This window comes from Alligator sinensis, unplaced genomic scaffold, assembly GCF_000455745.1.
Source record: "Alligator sinensis unplaced genomic scaffold, ASM45574v1 scaffold213_1, whole genome shotgun sequence".
Classification (NCBI taxonomy): Eukaryota; Metazoa; Chordata; order Crocodylia; family Alligatoridae; genus Alligator; species Alligator sinensis.
The window spans coordinates 602,084-621,549 of record NW_005842019.1 but is presented as its reverse complement, the minus strand read 5'-3'; the positions used below and the strand labels follow the sequence as shown (position 1 = coordinate 621,549).

The window sequence follows — 19,466 nt, the reverse complement described above, 5'->3', positions numbered from 1 at the left end:
CTGGAGTGTGTCTCCGGTTTTGGGTGGTGCACGCTGTCACACATGTGCCACCCTTTTCTTTTCTTTTTTTTGGACCTCCCAGGGTCAACCCCTCTCCCCCTGCATTGCAAAGTAGCAATGTGGGGAACGCCTGTATGCATGGTATGTGGCACCACAGCCACATACCACATATACATGCTTGTCTGGATGTAGCCTAGAAGGGAAAAATCTCACACAACAAAGGTATATTCAATTAATTTTATTAAAATAAAAATATCATGCATTAATGTGCATTAGACATTTCTGTAATAGGTGTTTTAAGACTAGGCAGTTTCTGCATAAAATATGTCAAGATGGTTCCGCATGCAGTCTATGTATTGGAAGGAATCAGATGAAAGGAAAATAATGTTGAGGTGTTGTAGTGGCTTTTTCCTATGTACAAAATGTATGTATAAACCAAAACAAAATTTTTTTTTTAAATTACAAGTCATTTGAAAGGGGACTTATCCAGGCTGATCTTGTGCTTCACGATCCCAGTTCCAAATTAGCTGTTCTTTACCATCTCTGCAACAAAAAGGTATTTTCCTTTTAGAGGATTACAAAATAGCTTTTTGCTCCCTTCTCTAAACCTGATGGAAATCTCCATTACATTTAAGACTATGTGCTTCCTTTGATCCTTCTGTGCAACTTTTTACACTCAAGGGAGAGTTACACATCTTGGATTGTCTAATGTCATGTATATAGAAGACCCCTGGGCTTCCTTGTACAGGATTAGTTGACTGCATTTCCCATTGTTTTTGCAGTCCTAGTGTTCCCATTATTTCACTGACAGGCACATCTTCTCCTTACTGTATTACCATACAGATTTCATTGCTTTTTTACACATGACCCATTTTACTCTTGCTTAGTGTGGTAGGTTCTACATTTTATTCCCTTTACTTTCTTTTTCTCTATTTTCTTATGTAATTCCCTATGTACAGAAATCTTTTAGTGATTGTGGTTTTCTTAAATGTATTTATACCCCCTCACCTTGCACTTCTGTTGTACAACTCACAATTGTACCTAACTTATAAATGGCCAACAGCAAAATACCCTAAGAACTTAAAAGCAAGGGGTTGCTTTGATTTGGTATCTATACTTGTGGAAAAATTAAAATGAGATATGGCTCTCCATTTCAGGAGGGTACATTTCACCAACACCTTGATAAGCATCAGCTGGGGTTTCTTATTGCATCTACAGTAGCTGGTATCATATCTCACACTATGAAACTCCAATAGTAAAAAATGGGCAGAAGGGGAGCTAAAAAGTACTAGAGGGAGAGTAGGTACCTTACGTTATTAGCTTCACTAGGCTCTGGATAAATCCCCATGGTGACACCATTTTACATTTCAAAGTCTATCAGTAAAGAACCTTTACCATTAACTCATCCACAGATAATTACCCTACAAAGCAGCCAACATGATCCTCCCCCAATGCAACAGTATATTACAATAAATGCGCTTCAAAAATTAAAAACAATTTAAAAGAATAATATACACCTTTTTTTTTAATCGCTCAATATACAAACAATCTTTAATCAATAGTATAAATCATGAAACCATATAAAAAGACAGTGTTTATTTGTACAAATAGTGCTTCCATAGTTGGAAAACTTTTACAATTATTGAAAGGTACCATCTATACCCATAGAGATATTGCTTAAGAGTATGTTAAAACCAAGACATTATTCCTTATGCTCAGTTGATTGCATTATTAAAGACCAGCTTAAAATGGGCATTGGATCCATAGGATCTCTGTGTGTAGTGGGAAGGAAGGATTTTCAAAACCCTTTAACATTAGTTTCATTGTGCTTTGATGCAGTACAAACACAGTGCTAAAACTCCTATTGATTTCAGTGGGTACAGAGTTAGGTACATAAGCCCCAGCTATCACAGGCCTCTCGGTTTCACACAACCCCTTTTACAAACTGTCAGAGCAACACTGATGGCTTTGGAAAATCTCCACCCATCAGATGGATTATAAAATATTAAAAGGATGTTTTGGGCAAACTCCAGCACAACTGGGAGGGTTAAGATGGTTACACTGATTGTTACATGTAGATAAATACCTCATGAAACTAGTAGAGAGGTGTTACAATGAGGTGGCATATTTTCCTCCGTGTCACACCCATATCCTCACCCCCTTGCCCTTCTTTTACCACAATGAAGTTAGAAAAGGGTAAGGGCAAGATGTAGAAAACAGCAAAACATAAAATGACCGCAGTCTGGCTTAAGGCATTTCTCCATTGGCTTTAGTGGGACCAAGATTTGGCTCAATATATTATGTGGTTTTTGGCAGCTATGTTCCAGATTCTCTTTTTATGTCTTAGAAAACCTTTTTCCTTAATTAAGATATTGCTGAGTGATTGCTGTGCCTCGACTATGTCAGAGCCTAAGAATATTCCATCCTTCTGAACCATGTAAGTACCGATTTCCATTTAGGTGGATAAAGGATATATGCGCACTGACTGCCATTAATATTAATAGAAAATTACAACTATAATTCTGAGTCCATAGGGTTAATGAGAAGTAGGAGCCCTCAAATTGTGTACAGCATCCAAAGCAGGCAGAAGCAATGGCAGGGAAACAGAAGTTTCTCATGAAACGTTCATGTTTTGAGCTCCCCCATCATTAATATTTAGCCAAAAACATGCTTGCAAGTCTCTAGTCTTATTGTCTGCCCACATACCTAAAAAGCAGTGATCTAAATCACTCATCCTCTGCAAATCTATATTTTGCCTGACAATGAGCCAAAGCCAACTTTATTCATTTTTCACTCAAGTCCTTAATTGGACAAACATCCCATTAAATTCAATGAAAGGGTTTTTTTCTTCAGAGTAGATTTTTTTGAGGCAAAATTGAGTCAAGGCTCCAGATTTGGCACAAGTCCTATATGGTCCCAATTCTCCAGACTGCATTTGTATGGCAAGTCTGTTTTCATGCTGAGACCCACACCTTGTAGCAGAACTTCCTGCATATTCTGTGGCAGGGCTAGCGCCAGGGACCTGTTCTTCCCCACTCTCCTAGACAAGATGTGGAATTTACAGTCAGTTAATTTAAAGCAATAAAATAAGACATTCTATCTTTGGTCCTAATGCAGCCTGTTTAAAAAGCTATTAAAAGATATCTTGTTTTTCTTTTATATAAATTCTTTTTTTCCCTATTTCATTTTTTTTTAAAGTCTTCTTAACAAGTTGTAAGTTTGAGCGGAGAAGAAACCAAACACATTGAGGAAACAAAGGTAGAAAGCCAGGATTTCAATACAAAAAGTCTGGTTTAGTGGTGATCTAACAGCACTATAAAACATGTCATGCTTGGCAGTGTTATTATACAGAGTTTAAGGTTTCATTAGTGTACATTTTCAGTAAGAAGGGGGAATACAAATACATGTGATTACTTTGTCTCAATTAAAATGTTTTCTCACAGAGAAATGTAAAAGAAAAAAGCTAGAGCAGTTTTAACCACTGACATTGAAGAGGTAGCAGCTTGTGTGCTATAGCAGATGTTGAATTTTACTCTGAAAAATGCATGCTTGTCAGGAAATGCAAAATGTCTTGCTGACATAATCATGAGTCACGCTCAGACTCAAGATATCTCAGGTACTCTCCAATATGAAGTGCTCAACTTGTTTGACTCATATCCCAGGATTGGCATGTCCTTCTGATCACAGTTTAGTGAGTGGCTGAATGCAGCACTGCTTTTCTACCATTTGATGTAATCCCAGGATGTAGTCTGCAATATCCTTGGATAAACTGTTAGTACTTCTTAGCTAGTAAACTGTTTTAGGATTTATCCTGGGATAAATGAGATGTCTGTTTGCAGCCTAAGGCATCAAACTTGGCAGTGAATTCACTTAAACCACATTTCCCGTCCCAACTCTCCTAGTTCAAACAAAGCAATTTCAAGCCAATCTAAGCTGGGCAGTGTGCAAAGAACGCTGAACAAGACTAAAATGATGCGACAATTCTGACTTTAGCTTGGATTACTTGGCATTCTGCAGTTGATCAGAATTTGTAATGATCTCTGTGTGTAGGGTTTTACTGTGAAATTATTTTTAAAATATTTGAATTGTTATCAGTTGTGAAATATCAAGTACATATAGTCCTCTCCAGCAGCATTCCTTCCTACATTGAAATATATTGGTGGTGATGTTTTTCAAACACTTCTGACGTGGAATTCTACAAAATCTGTTGTGGTCTGCAGGATCTCATAGTTTAGGCAATTTTTTCTTGTTAACAGGCAATACAAGACTTCTTAAAGTTGCATTGGTCTCTAAAATTCTAGTATTTAGAAAATGTTTTATTTATAATAGACCTTTACACAAGAGGTGCTTCTTTTCTGCTAATCTTGCAATTCAATATCGTTGCCAACTCATCAAAATCAGGAAGTGCTTCCATATTAAAAATGTAAAAACATTCTCCTTTACCAGCACTCAGATATTTAAGCTTATTGTTGCCCTCTAGTGGGCACAGTTCACAGAACAGCACATCTAGCAAAATCCCATAACTGTGAAGTGGGTACGTAGCCACCTTTTATCCTCTCAGTTACCTATGGTTCTAAGCAGGATCCCTGCTTGGCACCACTGTTGTGCTTAAGTACAAAAAACAGATCATTTACACCATTTAGTTACAATAATATTCTTAAATAGCATTAGAAATGGTTTCATACAGAGATGTCTAACTGCTGGCCCACAAGGGATTAAATTGCAGTGCCCCCCCCCCCGGACATTACCTGGCTGCTGCTCCCCCCTCATTGCTCTGGCTACAACAGTAGCTGAGGTGTCCAGGATCCCACTCTCTCCAGCATCTCCTTATTGCTCCTGCCCCTGCCCAAGGGGGAAAGGTAGCACAGCAGAGCTGTCAGTGCTGGGGGAGCCTGTAGCCCAGCATGCCTGAGTGCCTTGGTGGAGTAGGGAAGCTCACAGCTGGGAAGCTAAGGACAAGTTGGGGCATGGGAGCATGGTTTGCAGCAGGGAGGCACAGGGAGCAATAGTAGGGGTGTGCTGTGCAGCAGCAGGGGTCTCTGGGTATGCAGCGTAGCAAGGGAGGAAGGGGGGCATGGAGATCCAGCATGTCAGAACAGACTCGATTAATCAAGTCTGCTCCGCATGCGACCTGATGCACCCGGCGCTGCATCACATGCATTTGTATAAACAGCGAAATGTGAGTCAGTGCTGAGAAAATGATGGTGGTGCATTTTTTAACTGAAACACCTCTGCTGTGTTTTAGTTCAAAACCGTGCTGCTACCATTTTCTCAGCACTGATGAACATTTCACCCTTTATACAAATGCATGCACTGAAGCACCACGCGCCTTTAGAACTCCCAGTGCTGCAGTGCAAGCATGTATACAAATGCCCAGAGAGTCTTGATTTAATGCAAGGAAGCTGAGCTGACACACTAATATACTTGCTACTTTCAAGTTAGTGATGAGCTGCCTATTAGAAAAATCATGGCTTATTTGATACTTATTTATTAACACTGTTTTAAAATATTGCTAGTTTGTAAGCTTGGAGTCAGGACATACATTGATAGTTCATAAACTAGAGAGAATACTTGCATGAGAAGGTAGCATATATATATCAACTTTCTGATTTAAAAAACATAAATTAAAAGACAAACAACCCAACTTTAAATTTCTGAAACTCTGAATAAACAGAGTTACATGACTCAGATTTCAAGGTAGCTATGTTATAAAATCCTTGTTGAAAAGTACAGGGAGGTTAACCTGTATTAAATAGTTTCCATGCTACATAATGCTGCTAAAATTGTGCTACATCTTAAGTGTGCATTGTTTTTAAATAACATTTTTAACCCTTAATCCTTCTGTGGTATAGTAAAGACTCTATAATGAAATACATAATATTGTATTATGCTATATTGCTGGGAGATGCAATAGATTTAGCATACTAATTAACTGTTTATGGCTTCTGTTACAATCTTTCATGCATGTCTATCCTTACCATATGAGACTGTTAATGAAAAAAGAAGATGTCTCGACACATGCATCTATTGCATTTTCACAACACAATTCACTGAATTTTGTTCTCAGATATACAAGTGTAAATTTGTATTGGAGAGCAGAATTTTATTTAATGCTTTAAATAAGCATTAAAGAATCAAAGTGAGACATTGCATTCCCTGTAAGGCTCTGATTGGGATTCAGTCATTGTGAGAGGGATATACCTAAGGATAGGACAACACATGAATTTCAACCATATTTCCTTTCTTGTACCAGATTCTGGATTGTTACTGACATTTTACTGCATCTGTGCAGGTTATCAGTGCGAAGCTATACTTCAGTATTCTGCAAAATAGGACAATTCATTTTATATTCATGGTATAATTTGACAGTTTCCTACAGTTTTATAGATCAACAGTATTGCAGTGGGTTGTAGTGTTTTCCAAATAAGGTGGGAGATGTCTCCATATTACTATTATTCTTGGAATCAGTGCTTTAAGTATTATTTTTCCCTACTCCTTTCAAAGAAGATACGGAAAAACATTAACAAAAAGTACTGACAAGTTTCCAGTAGTTCTGGAAGTAGTTCTCCCTCCCAGCCTATTCACAATAAAAGAAGCTTCTGGTAATCTTGGTAGCTTCTGGTATAGTAAGTTTTATATACAAAATCAATATAAGGTATATTTTTCTTATCAAGACAAATATTTACCTGGAATGACTGACTATTCCACTGTGACCATTAGATATTTGTGCTGGGATTATCAAAGGAGACAGACTCCTTTAGAATTTTCTCTAGCCTTACATTACAGAAGAGTCAAATAGATCAAATGTTTTGAGTTATATTCTTGTTGTTTCTCTGATTCCTTCCATTCCCAGGACAGGGAGAGCTTAACATGGTAGATAACTAAGTGACAAGCTGTTCCCCTGTTGTGCCTCAGCTATTGGCTTTCCTCTGCAATGGGGTTATTTTTTAATAATAATAATAATAATAATAATAATAATAAACAATTTAATAACTACATAATTAAATAATAATGCTTGCGCATTTTTAAATCCTTTCTTTACCCATTTATTTTTACAAGAAAAGGATTCATTGTTTGAGCTACTTAAAAAAAAAAAAACAACTTATTTCCTGGGCAAAAATTTTTTGCATTTTTGTCCATGCCAAGTTTAAATTTTGCCCATTTGTATTCTAATCACTTGCTGTCTTGCTGATGATTCCACTTATAAACTTTTTGCATTTCCTTGACATTTAGCAAGTTTGCCCAATAAAGGTTGAGTCGAAGGGAATTTGGTTCTTCATTTTTCAGTTTCAGCAACATCTTTAAAAGTACCATTTATAAAAAGTGTAATGTTTGACAAGTCTAGAGCTAAACAATGGAACAGACTGAAAGCATGGTATTCACCTTACAGACAATAACCTAGCAAGTACTTAATAAGCAACTCTTCTATGTGCTGAGTTCTCCCTGTTGGTTTTCAACAGTAGTGGTCAGTAGGGAATGTGGGCTGCCATCCAACCTGTTCCATTAAAAAACACCTTACTGAGCAGAATCTCCCCAGTTCTCCCCGATGTTTTCTTCTCCCTGGTTGTATGAAGAAGCAGGAAATGGAGCCAATATCCAAGGTGCAATGACTTGGAACAACTATTTATGTTCCAAAAGTTTTGCAAAACTCTTCTTACCATATTAAATAATGTCTTGCTCTTTTCTTTTTCTGGCTATCTGAAGGTCACACAACAGTCCAACAGTATAAGCTTATGATCTTCTCAGAGATCCAAAAAACTCCTGATAGAAAAGTTTACAAAAAATGTGCACTGTAGAAAGGAATTCAACTTTACAATGAGGACAGCTCTTAAAATTCATCCCCAAATGGCTTTTTATAATGCTACCATTTGAAAACAAAAGGAATGTACCTGCAATTTCTTATTTGCATAAGTCTTTGCTTTATCCCAACATGCATACAAGTGGATGGTATGTGCCTAAGTTACGTATGGAAATGGGCAAGAAAAGGCCCACCTTATGCTGTAAAATGAGCTTGGTGAATTCAGCCCACATGCTTGAAAGGAAAAAGCATGCATTGTGGATACTGTTCTACCTGTTAATATCTTGCAGCAGTCAGAGTATTCACCTGGATTTCCATTCTTATTACTGCAAGATGGGATTCTCTGTGGTCATGCTGAGGCTTCAATATATTCACTTTTTTGTGCTGCTACCCTTAAGTATTCAGGATTTTCTGCTGCAGGAACTTTAAACAGGCCATTAGGCTTTGTTTCCTTAGGTAAAAAGTCCTGCTGGTAGTCAGGGTTGTCCAGATTTATTTGGTGATTGGCAGTTTGGTCCCAATAAGGGGAGCTCTCAAAAATCGTTTTGGCAAAAGGAGACTGGTTTGTGTTGAGATATTCTGGGTTGTCCACTGCTGTGCTGTGGGAATTCTGACATCTTGAGTCTGTAGAGGGCTTTGAATCTGCTGGGAGCAAGAAATTGTTGTAGATTGGATTCTGTACCAGAGAGGCAGGTGGTTTTGGGGGGATCGACTGATTTACATATTCTGAAATGAAAAGAGAGAGGAAGAAAATGAAGACATATAAATAATAAAGTCATTCCAATGGCTTGACATATAGTTTTAATCATGTCAAGGCATAATCGTTTTAGGCAACAGCCTACAAAGTCCCTCTAGATTTTCATCAAGATTCCAAAATAGCGCCAAACGCAGGAAGTTCCATTAAACAGCACTAGCCAAGGGCTTGGAGATTGAAACGTGAGAATAACTTCAGGGATTTAGCTGCTGATTATGGTGATGTATGTATGGCTTGGTCCTTGGTATTGTTCTGATATTTTAGCCGGGAAGTTTTGTTGGAAGCACCTGCTTTCAAACAGGTTTTGCAATGAAAATATATACTTCTACTAAAGGATCAACATGCGACACTATACTGCTCTTTTAAAGTCAACCATTTCAGATTCCTGCCAATTATATAAGTACATATGAAACTGCATTCATAACCTTACTCTATTCCATTGTCCCATTGGTTCTGCTTGCACTGATTTCTGCTTTGAAATTGGCAGAATTACCATCTATGCAAAGTTCCTACAATAAAAACAGTTAGGAATGGAAAAAAGGGTTCTTGGAAGGTTTTCTGAAATACATGATTAGTAGAAAATCATATCACGTGCACACACAGAGCACACCTAGAATAAGAAATAGTAATCAGATTGGTGGAATCATTAGGTAAATGGTCAGAAGCTATGAGAAAAGGTCAAGGAAAAAAGTGGAAAAAGTGGGGATTCTTAAGGATGCTGAATAACACTTCTCTTGCTGTCAGAAGAAAAGATAAGCAATAGATCATCAAGGATCCACAAAGATCTGAAAGAGAGGCAGATGACCTCCTTGTGAATTACGTTGCTTGCCAATAAATAAAACCCGAGGATACAAAGCCCAACAGATGTACTCACCAGGGGCAGCCAGGAAGCCATCATCTATGCTCTTGTCCAAGAAAACACCAGTTGGGTCTGAACTGTACCGCTGGACAAAGCTGTCTTCCCTCACTGGATGCCCTTGCTAGTTAAGAAGTATGTGAAAAGAAAACAAAAATTGAATGGATATTATTTCACAAGGGTTGATCTGAAGGGGCCTGGATACAGAAGAGGGGAAGGACCCCCCAAACTAGCTGCTCACACTTACCCCATTTCTATCAATGCAGGTTGTGGTTGAATTGTTGCTGGTGGCACTCTAGAAATAAGAAGGAAAGAAAATTATTTTGAGAGAGAAAACTATTTTACCATTTGGGCAATACTAATTCTAAAATGTTTGGTTTATGTGCATAGACAAGATGTTTCGTACCAATGAGCTCAAGAGGGGAGCCCGGGATATTGAAGGGCTGTTGAAGAATCCCTGCTGTGGAATGAGGTACTCATCTGCATCAACAACATCTTCCATGTCCTCCTCTTCCATCAAGGTGCGATAAAACTTCGAATCTGTAGGACTTGGCAAGTGCATTCTTTCATCTCCCTGTCAAATAAACCAGAGTGCGAGTAGTATCCTGGACACCTTTATAAAGTTGTCCCATAACTGAACAGCCCCCTCCCCTTCCCTACCCCTTGGTAAAAAAGCATGCTCTTAGAAGATGCTGCAAAACTGGCACCTGTTTATCCAGATTTATCTATATCAGTGGTCTCCAATTTTTTAAAGTAGGAAATCACCTTTGGCATTTAAAAGCAACCCAAGATCTACTGTGAGCCGCCACCACCTGCCCCTGTTAAGTCTGTGGGGGAGGGAAGGTGGGGAAGATCGAGGCAGAGGGAGACAAAATTATTTGGGGGTGCGCCTCCCCAGCGAGTGATTCCCACCTGGCTGGGGCTCCATTCAATTTACCCCTGCTCCTGCCTCTGCGGCACTGTCCCTCACCACAGGGGCCTTGATCTAGCCTCTGTCCCTTCCCTCCCCCACGCACTGACCCGCTAAGCTGGGGCGTGCGCATGCACACGAGCACTCAGCCCCTGACCCCAGCCTCGGATCTACTCCAAGAGGCTCCGAGATCTACCGGTGGATCGAGATCCACTGGTTGGTGCCACTGAGCTAGATTATTCAGGGAGTTTGGACCTTAAGTTTTTGGTCTAGAATACCTATGTTAAAAAACCTTCAAAATCTACCCTCTTCTCAGGATTGCAACATGGATCATCATAATCTTGGACAGGAATATATTCTTGGGAAAAAATGATTAGTTCTGAAAACACAGATGCAGGTAAGTATTTCTAGTTCTGACGAGTTCCAGTAAATCACAACTTAAAGTATGGTTGTGAGCAAAGCACCTCACAGTGCATTTTTCAATCTTGTTGTTATGTTAGCAAATAACAAATTTTGTGAAATTTGTTAGTAATTCCACAGAACATGCTAAGAAGTCTGCTCTGGGTTTTTTTTTGTCTTACACCAAGTGCAGAGACTATTTGAGGTCTCTACTGTGACTGCTGATGTTGTCTGAAGCAGTTTCTCTTTGAACATCAACATCAACAAACATATAGCACAGAGCAACACTGCACTGACAGAAGAATGGGCTAAATCAGGGTTGCTCAACCCCCAGCTCTGGGCCAGATCTGGTCCCTAGCACCACTGTCATCCAGTCTGTGGAGCTCCACGCAGGTTGGTTTCTGGGGCTCCATGCTGCCCTGTGCACCCGATCCTAGCGTGCAGGGTCCAATCTGACCCGCAAACTGGCCCCATGCCACTTAACTAGCCCATCGGGTTGAAAGCCTGAGCGCCACTGGACTAAATGGTTTAATAGGTCTAATTCTGCTGATTCTAAGGAAGATGGAACACTTGGACATTATTAGATTCTTTCCCATCACCACCATATTTACTCTGTTCTTTTAAGTGAATACTAATAAACTGAAGATTTTATTGCAATATCTTGGAAACAGATTAGACAAGTAGGCAGAACAAATCAATATGGTGTTGCAGGTTTCTTTATGCAAAAGACTATCACGAACGCAGATTGCTGAGTTCACTTGGTCTGGCTTCTTTTTATATTTGGTCAAGGAATCAGAGGATTTTCGATATGTTTATCTCCAAGCACCCCATGTATTATTATTATTTTACATTTCCTGTTATTACACATGAATGTCCTTCTAACTGGCTGTTAGAGATCCTGGTTCCTTTGGAAAAGAAAGTCTGTTCTATGTGTAATCAATACCTGTATAACAAGATAACGCTGGGGGTCTCGAGCCATTTTGGAGAACTCGGCAATCAGCTCCCGAAACTTGGGGCGGCTGTCGGCATCAATCATCCAGCCTAAAAGGATGACATGGAAAACAACACACAAATAACATTACCTCAGAAACCAAAACGGGGGAGAATTTTAAATGGGCAAGGAACTGTATGGTGTCTGTGACCTGGGAAGAACTTTCATCAAGCCATGACAATGAGGGAGTTGATTTACATAAGCCTTTTTTTCCCCACTTTGTTCCTGGCATTTCTGAACAACACCCCCCAACTCATCCCTTAAAACCAAATAACTAACAGATATTGTAGAAAGATTGCTTGCATAGCTTTGACCTGCTGGGAGAAACCTCCTTTAACTTTGCTCTCTTTAAGAGCCAAGAACATCTCTGAGAGCCACCGAGTCCAAAATTTGTCTCAAGTGTGTAGGCTTGCTAACACACCACTGGATTCAGAGACTCCATAAACATTGATTAGAGGGAAATCTAGCCCCCTACACCAAAGTAATAAAGAGGAGAGCCCAAAGCAGCTAGCAGGTCAGAAAAGGGAATGGTGTAGAGGTGACTGGAGACAGGCAGGGAATCCAATGCCAGGCAAATCCCCAGTGCTTCTCACCCCACACACTGGGAACCATGGAGGCTATTTCAATTTCAGATCCACAATGAAGGTCAGGCAGGTTCCTCCCTTCCTCACTATCGGCTCAATTCTGCTCTGATTTATAGAAGTGCAAATCTCATGCAAATGCTCTGGACAGGGCTGTAGGAGCAAAGCTGCATGGAAACTGATTTCTCGCTTTGCTGGCCAAACTGAAAAGTGTTTTTAGTTCACAGCCTGAAAATATTTTCTCTCTAGCTGAAACAAAACACCAAAAATATCTTGTTTTGGTCCAATAAAACAATTTTATTACATGTGTTAAAAAAAATCATTTTGGGGATCCCTTTAACCTTTTTCTAAAATTAAAAAAAAGCTGAATTTCTGAACAAAACATCATTTTGGAGTGAAAAGTTGCTTATGCTCTCTAAACAAGGGCCATGCACTTCCAAACAGCATCCACAAAATCCGGCAAGCAGGGGAGGGAGCAGGTTACCAATTCCAAGGAGTAGTGATGTATTTTACGTAAAGCAGTCATAGGATAAAAATACAGAAACACTTTCTGAGCAGGGACTGGAACTCGCAACTCCCTTCTCTTACAGGTGTGTGCCCCAGCCACTAAGCTAGATAGCCACATTCCCTCTTGTTCTCCCTCCGACTCAACAAATTTTATTTTAGGCAAAGTGGCATAGCTTCAATTGGAGGGTGCCTGTCTCCCAAACAGCATATACCATTGTGTATAGGCAACGCGTGGGGGAGCATGTGCCCCCATTGAGACTGGCCGATGCTGGCTTCCGCAGGCAGTCGCTGCTCACCCCCAACTCGTCTCTGATTCCGCCGTCGCTCATCAGCACCTCCCCCCCACCGCATCTGAGGGTGGTCCCTGCTCACTGCCGCTTGTACCGTTGCCAGCATCTGTGGTTGGCCCTTGCTCGCCGCCATGACGCCCCCCACACCCAGTCTCAGGAGGCACCAGTCATTCATGCCATTGTGATTAGGGCACTTCCCCCAGAAAGGTGAAGATGCAAGTCAGAAACCCTTCTGGCAAAGGAAGGACTTGAACTTTCTTTGAGTTACTTTGGGATGAATACCACCACCATGTTTTAAAGGAAAAGGAGGTTGCCGCAGCACTTTCTGAGGAGATTGGTCCATAAGGCATGTCCTGAAAATGCCTTCTACACTGTTTCACTCAGGTGAGACAGACAGACAGAGAAGGCCTGGTTGTACTTGGATTCAAATACTAGGCATGAGACAAAATGACCATCTGCTCAACCTAGTTAAGACTAAGGAGGGTATACACAGAAGTAGAATGAGAAGCACGGGGAATTTTAGCGTTGATAAGGTGCTTATAGATTTTAGGTGCTTCCAGGATAAGGTAACATTGAGCTTGGGTTTTAAAAGAGAACAGCTTGGCTATTAGTTGCTTTCGATGGGAACAGAGTTGAATCCTTTGGTATGTCTAGATTTCATTAAAAACATTAATTTTACTTGGCTGATAACTTACTTCAAAAATTGTGTTTGAAATTTTTATTTTTATTCACCTGGATTATCTTTACTAAATTTAATTTTTGTAGAACTAGCATAATTTGAAATCCTGGGATTAAGATATCACTGTCAGGGCTTTTTCTGCATGGCATTTATAGAAATGTTTTATTGTCATGCATTAGGGGAGGCTATAAGATTAGCCAGTAATTTTAGTTTCTCTATTAGATAAATCAGATGCTCATTTGAGCAGGCTGCTCCTTTGTGGATGAGTCATAACATTAGATTATAGATCAAAGATCACAGAGGAGTAGGCTGGAAGGGACCTCAAGAGATCATCTAGTCCAACTGGGGATTAAATCTGCAACCTTGGTGTTATTAGCACCATGCTCTAACCAACTAAGCTGTAAACTTTAATTCAAAGAAAAAAACTAGTCACTCTCAGGAATTTGTGCATTTTGCTTGATTATTGAAGTGTTTAAATGCCATCTAGTGGGCAGCTTGTGAACGTCCTCAAACATACTCTGCAACTCAGGTGTGGAAACAACGTCAATATATGGGTAAACATACATTTCATCTGTCAAAGTGGTGGTGTGAGAGTTGCAGGAGCCTGCAGCAACACAGGTTAGCTAAATCACCCTATTTTTGACCCAGGATGAAGCATGATGAAACTTGCAGTAGTTCTGCTATATTGATATTGCTACAGAATCATGGAGTTGCATTGTAGCAGCTATGATAGCAGCTGTGTAACATAATAGGTAGCATGTGATAGCTGAACATACTACAGGGACACCATTCTTTTCCTACAATGCAAACCTATACTTTCAGGTGAGCCACATGAACAAAGCATTCTGCAAACATATAAACTGTAACCACCTTCTTTCTTATTCCTATGGGTTATACATATGCATGTATAAGAACTGAACTCACACTTGACCATGATCATATACACATCAATGGTACAGATTGGAGGCTGAGGCAAACGCTCGCCTTTCTCCAAGATGGATGAAATTTCACTGGCTGGAATCCCATCGTAAGGCTTTGATCCAAATGTCATTAATTCCCAGACTGTGACACCTGTAGGGCAGAAGAAAGGGCAGTGATAAAAGCACATCAGGTCAGCTAGAAATCATGATGTTCCCAGAGTGGAACTCATTTATCTGGTGTAGGAACAGAATGGGAGAATGGAGGCATTCATCTTGAGAGTTGGCGAGGTTCTCTAAAGGGGCACTCATGGATTATCCATTTATCATCAGTTCTGAGAGATTGGGAATGTTCTCTCTCATAGATATCGCTATTTTCAAGTGATTCATTTTGACAAAAAATGCTAAATAACAATTTAAGGTTTTGCATCAAATAATCTCTTCGGAAACAAAACAAAATTGCCTTTTGTTTGAAAATATACTAAATTAACTACTTCCAAATATTTTACTCTAGCACATCAATTAGTCCCTGATTTTTTTTTCCAGCTGTGGGTCATTTGATTGGGACCTGAAGCAGAATTTGGAGTGGGAAGAAAATGTGTGTAAATGAGTTAATAAGGACAGAAAAAAGGCCACAAACGGTAAGTCCTGGAGTCCTTCTAAATGTTTCCATCTTCCCAGAGTGGTCCATGCTAAATGCTTCCCAAAAAGGTTCAGGATACCCTAGAATGTCATCTAAAGAAAGAGCTGCCTCCAAGACAAGATTCTTCCTAGCTGCTCTTCATTAGAGGTTGGCCAATGCCCGGAAGTATACTATATACGCTGAATTATCAGATATGATCTCCATTAAAAGCAGGTACTGTATCTTCCTACATAAAGGGAGAATGGTGTTTAAGAATTTGATTTGCTGTGGTTGTAAAAGACTGGATTTCATTGCCTCCTTTTGAACCAAAATTCAAAAATACCTATAGGCCTACATATTAAAGGGCATTCAAACCCTAAATTCAACCTATCTACCTGGCTATTAAGCCCTTATCCAGCCAATTCCAGCTGAGGTTTCTAGATGCTTAAGTTCAAAGGCCATTAGTCTACTTATTCCATATAAAATATTGTGCACAAAAGTTTGGTGCCACTTGCTTTTTCATGAAACTCAGGAAGGCAATGATTTCTAGGTGTTCCAGGTGAGACCACGAGCTGATGTTGATGTGTGTATAGCTAGGTGACAATATTTGAATTTCTCATTCTTTGTTGTTACATTATTAGGTGGCTTAGTTATTTCTTAATGCTAAATCTGCCCTTCACCAAAGTGCAGCTGCCACCCTCCTGACCAAAAAAGAACCCACTGCTTGATTGCGTTTTTCTTAGAGAAGTGATAATCATATTGACAGATAACCATATGCACCACCCAATTAAGCAGTTAAGATTTGGCCCATTCAAATTTTCCATCATTTTGATACTGAAGAGAGTGGAAAGAAAGGAAAAAAAAGTGATAGTTTGCATAATGTCATTAACAAAACCTACACATTTTCTCACACCTTTAAATTCATTGCAGCCATGTTTTTTGACTCACCATAACTCCAGACATCACTTTGATGGGTATAAATGCGGTGTAAAATTGACTCCAAGGCCATCCATTTAATCGGAACCTAGAAAGATTTACAATTAAGCTATAGGTCTCTATCCCGAATCTAGAAGTAATTCTACTACAAATCACAGTGAATTTTTCATACCAACAATTTGGTTGTAGGCTGAAAATCTCAGATATATGGTAAGCAGCCTGTGATTCTCAGGGAGTTATCATCATCATTTTGGTGGTTCACTCAGAGCCTGAGACCTCACATAGTATTTTGCTTAACAGGAATATTTCTAATGATTTAATTTAAAAAAAATTCTTAGAGGAATTTTTATGCTTTAAAAAACAAAACAAAACAACAACTTCTTATACCGCAACAGGATACAAATTCACTCCCAGGCAGTACAATGAAGTTCACTCTGAACTCATATGGTTTCCATTTATGGTCTCCATAACATTCACAAGCAGCTTCTCCACCATAAAGACGTGTTGAAGAGAGGCCTTTCTTCAGATATAAATATATAGTATTCCCATTCTGTTCATAAACTATACCTCATTACTGGTGTTGGCTACACTACAGAATTCAGACAGGGTTTATGTTTTTCAAAACTAATCTTGCCTTTTCCCAGACATAATGGGTGGTATTTTCAAGTGTTCATCATTGGACTACCATTCTCTTTCCATTAAAAAGTTAGTGGACTCTCACCAGTTTCCAAGGGAGCACTTTTGAAAATACCACACGTTGCTCCTCTCATTTTTCAAATCAAGATTTATACACAAGTACAACTTCAGCAGCTAGTAAGCACATAACAGATGGTCCTCTGATCCTTCTTACTTTGCCTCCTTCTGCATGGTACTCTTTCTCATCAGCACCAAGTAGTTTTGCCAATCCAAAATCAGTGATCTTCACATGTTGAGGAGTTTTAACAAGGACATTTCTGGCAGCCAGGTCACGATGCACCAAGCGACGTTCTTCCAAGTAGTTCATTCCCTACAATATACATGATATGCAAATGTCATTCCTTCCTCTCCCTCATACACATGCTGTCAGAAAGTAGTAGAGGATTTATACCTGGTCTAATGGGTGCAGCTTTCACTAGGATCTAGCCCAAGGAATCTACATACTAGAAGGTACTTTCAAGGTAATGGGCTAAATTCTTTCCCCGTCATACTTCTGCAATGCTCCTGACCTCAGTGCAACACAGAACAAAACTTGGCCAGCATGTTTAACAAAAATATATGTTAAACTCACATATACTACAAATATAAAATAACAAATTGGAAGACATGTTCAAACAACCAAGTAACAATGTCAAGGGGTTGATTCTATGCCACCTCTTTATGCACTCTGATTTGTAACTGCTAATATCTGGGCTCGCTCTTTCAAAAGTGATGGGGAAAAATATTTTTTGTGGCTGAGTTCAGCATTCTTTCTGTTTTCAACTTCCTTCTGCAACATTTTGCTCTGCCAGTTTCAGTACCTCCTGTGACTAGGCTACATTTGACACGTATATAAATATATTTGATACAACTTCTTTTTTGGAGGAAAATAGAAGTTCTTTTTCCATATGGACTGAAAAGCTTTTTAGAACTTTTCTCCTGAAGGGAAACAAAAAGGCAACTTTTCTAGGGTTCTCTCAGGACCCTTTTTAAGAACTACAATCATTCGTGTGTGTGTGTGTGTGTGTGTGTGTGTGTGTGTGTTTTAAACAGAGATTTAAAAAGAACCATTTCAGTCTATGAATACAGAACCAAAAAGAATCATACTAACGTGAGGACAGAGCACTCAGGGGAATACTTTCCTTCCAACTCCCCCCCCTCGTTTCCCCCTGTCATTTGATACAACTTCTTTTTTGGAGGAAAATAGAAGTTCTTTTTCCATATGGACTGAAAAGCTTTTTAGAACTTTTCTCCTGAAGGGAAACAAAAAGGCAACTTTTCTAGGGTTCTCTCAGGACCCTTTTTAAGAACTACAATCATTCGTGTGTGTGTGTGTGTGTGTGTGTGTGTGTGTGTGTGTGTGTGTGTGTGTGTGTGTGTGTTTTAAACAGAGATTTAAAAAGAACCATTTCAGTCTATGAATACAGAACCAAAAAGAATCATACTAACGTGAGGACAGAGCACTCAGGGGAATACTTTCCTTCCAACTCCCACCCCTCTTTTCCCCCTGTCATTAAGATGTACCACCATCAAATTTTCCTTTAAATCTTTAAACAGCTCATCCCCAATCTGGTAAGGGTTGTTAACACCGCCAAAATAAACCACCCCAACATACTGGCATAAAGTCACTGTGCAAACTGATATAAATAAATGCATTTATCTTTACTAATCTAAGCTTTGAAACAAAAACATCTTGAGCTGTCTATAAAAAGCAACCCACGATGGGGGGGAGACACACACAGAAAATCACTCAACCTCATCCTGGAAGAATAGAATTATTCTGCAAAATAGATACCAGAAAATGATTAAAGTTGATATCTTCTGACAGATAAAGGCTCAGTCTCAAATTAATCAATACTTCAAATGCTTACGCACATGCTTAACTTTACACAGAAGAAAATGAACCACTCATGAATAAAGTTAAGCAGATGCATAAGTATGTGCAAGATTGGGGTTTTAAAAGTTTATTATAAACCAGGAAACTCATGTTCTCCACAAGCCCCTCAACATCCTTTCTGCAAGTGCAGTTTAAATCAATCTTTTTCTAATACTTTATCTGAAAGACAGCAACTCTCTGCACTAACCAAATATAATAGTTATAACATATATTAAGAAAAAAATTTAAAAAAGCACAGGAAGAGAAACAAAAATAAATTGTGAAGTAGTCCCTTAGGAGGCTTGTTTCCTGCTATTTAGTTAACAGATATGAACAGACTTGTTACAGTTTTTAAAGGAGAAACACTGCAGTTTTGGAGATAGAAGATGGTTAAAAAAAATATAGGCTTTGTAGATGTAATAAGAAAAAGTGCTGATGGGACAGAACCATAAGTATTATTGATGTGAGTTTTTAGAAGAGCTTTAGTGCAGAACCACAAAATAGAAGGTCAATCAGTAGTGTTGAGGGTATGAGTAGCTTTGAGTGGTGGGCGAATTGACATAGAAATCAAACAGAGGCTAACAATTGTGAATGGAAACAGTTCAGATGAGTAAAAGAGCATAACTAATGAGCTGTCACAACGAGTGGTTTTAGGACCAATTTGTCAACTTCAAA

General features: G+C 39.2%; 1 protein-coding gene across 2 annotated transcripts in view; it reads right to left on the bottom strand.

The window, feature by feature from the left end:
* Positions 1 to 233: 233 nt before the first annotated feature.
* Positions 234 to 19,466, bottom strand: part of EGFR (epidermal growth factor receptor) — a 91,806-nt gene continuing 72,573 nt past the window's right edge. For both annotated transcript variants that reach the window (XM_025202324.1, XM_025202325.1), the window contains 8 exons: positions 17,091 to 17,246; positions 16,253 to 16,328; positions 14,690 to 14,836; positions 11,661 to 11,758; positions 9,815 to 9,982; positions 9,656 to 9,703; positions 9,427 to 9,532; positions 234 to 8,524 (listed from right to left, as the gene is read on the bottom strand). In XM_025202324.1, the coding sequence (XP_025058109.1) occupies positions 8,148 to 8,524; positions 9,427 to 9,532; positions 9,656 to 9,703; positions 9,815 to 9,982; positions 11,661 to 11,758; positions 14,690 to 14,836; positions 16,253 to 16,328; positions 17,091 to 17,246 (1,176 nt within the window). In that variant the 3' untranslated portion in view covers positions 234 to 8,147. The remainder of the gene's footprint in view (positions 8,525 to 9,426; positions 9,533 to 9,655; positions 9,704 to 9,814; positions 9,983 to 11,660; positions 11,759 to 14,689; positions 14,837 to 16,252; positions 16,329 to 17,090; positions 17,247 to 19,466) is intronic.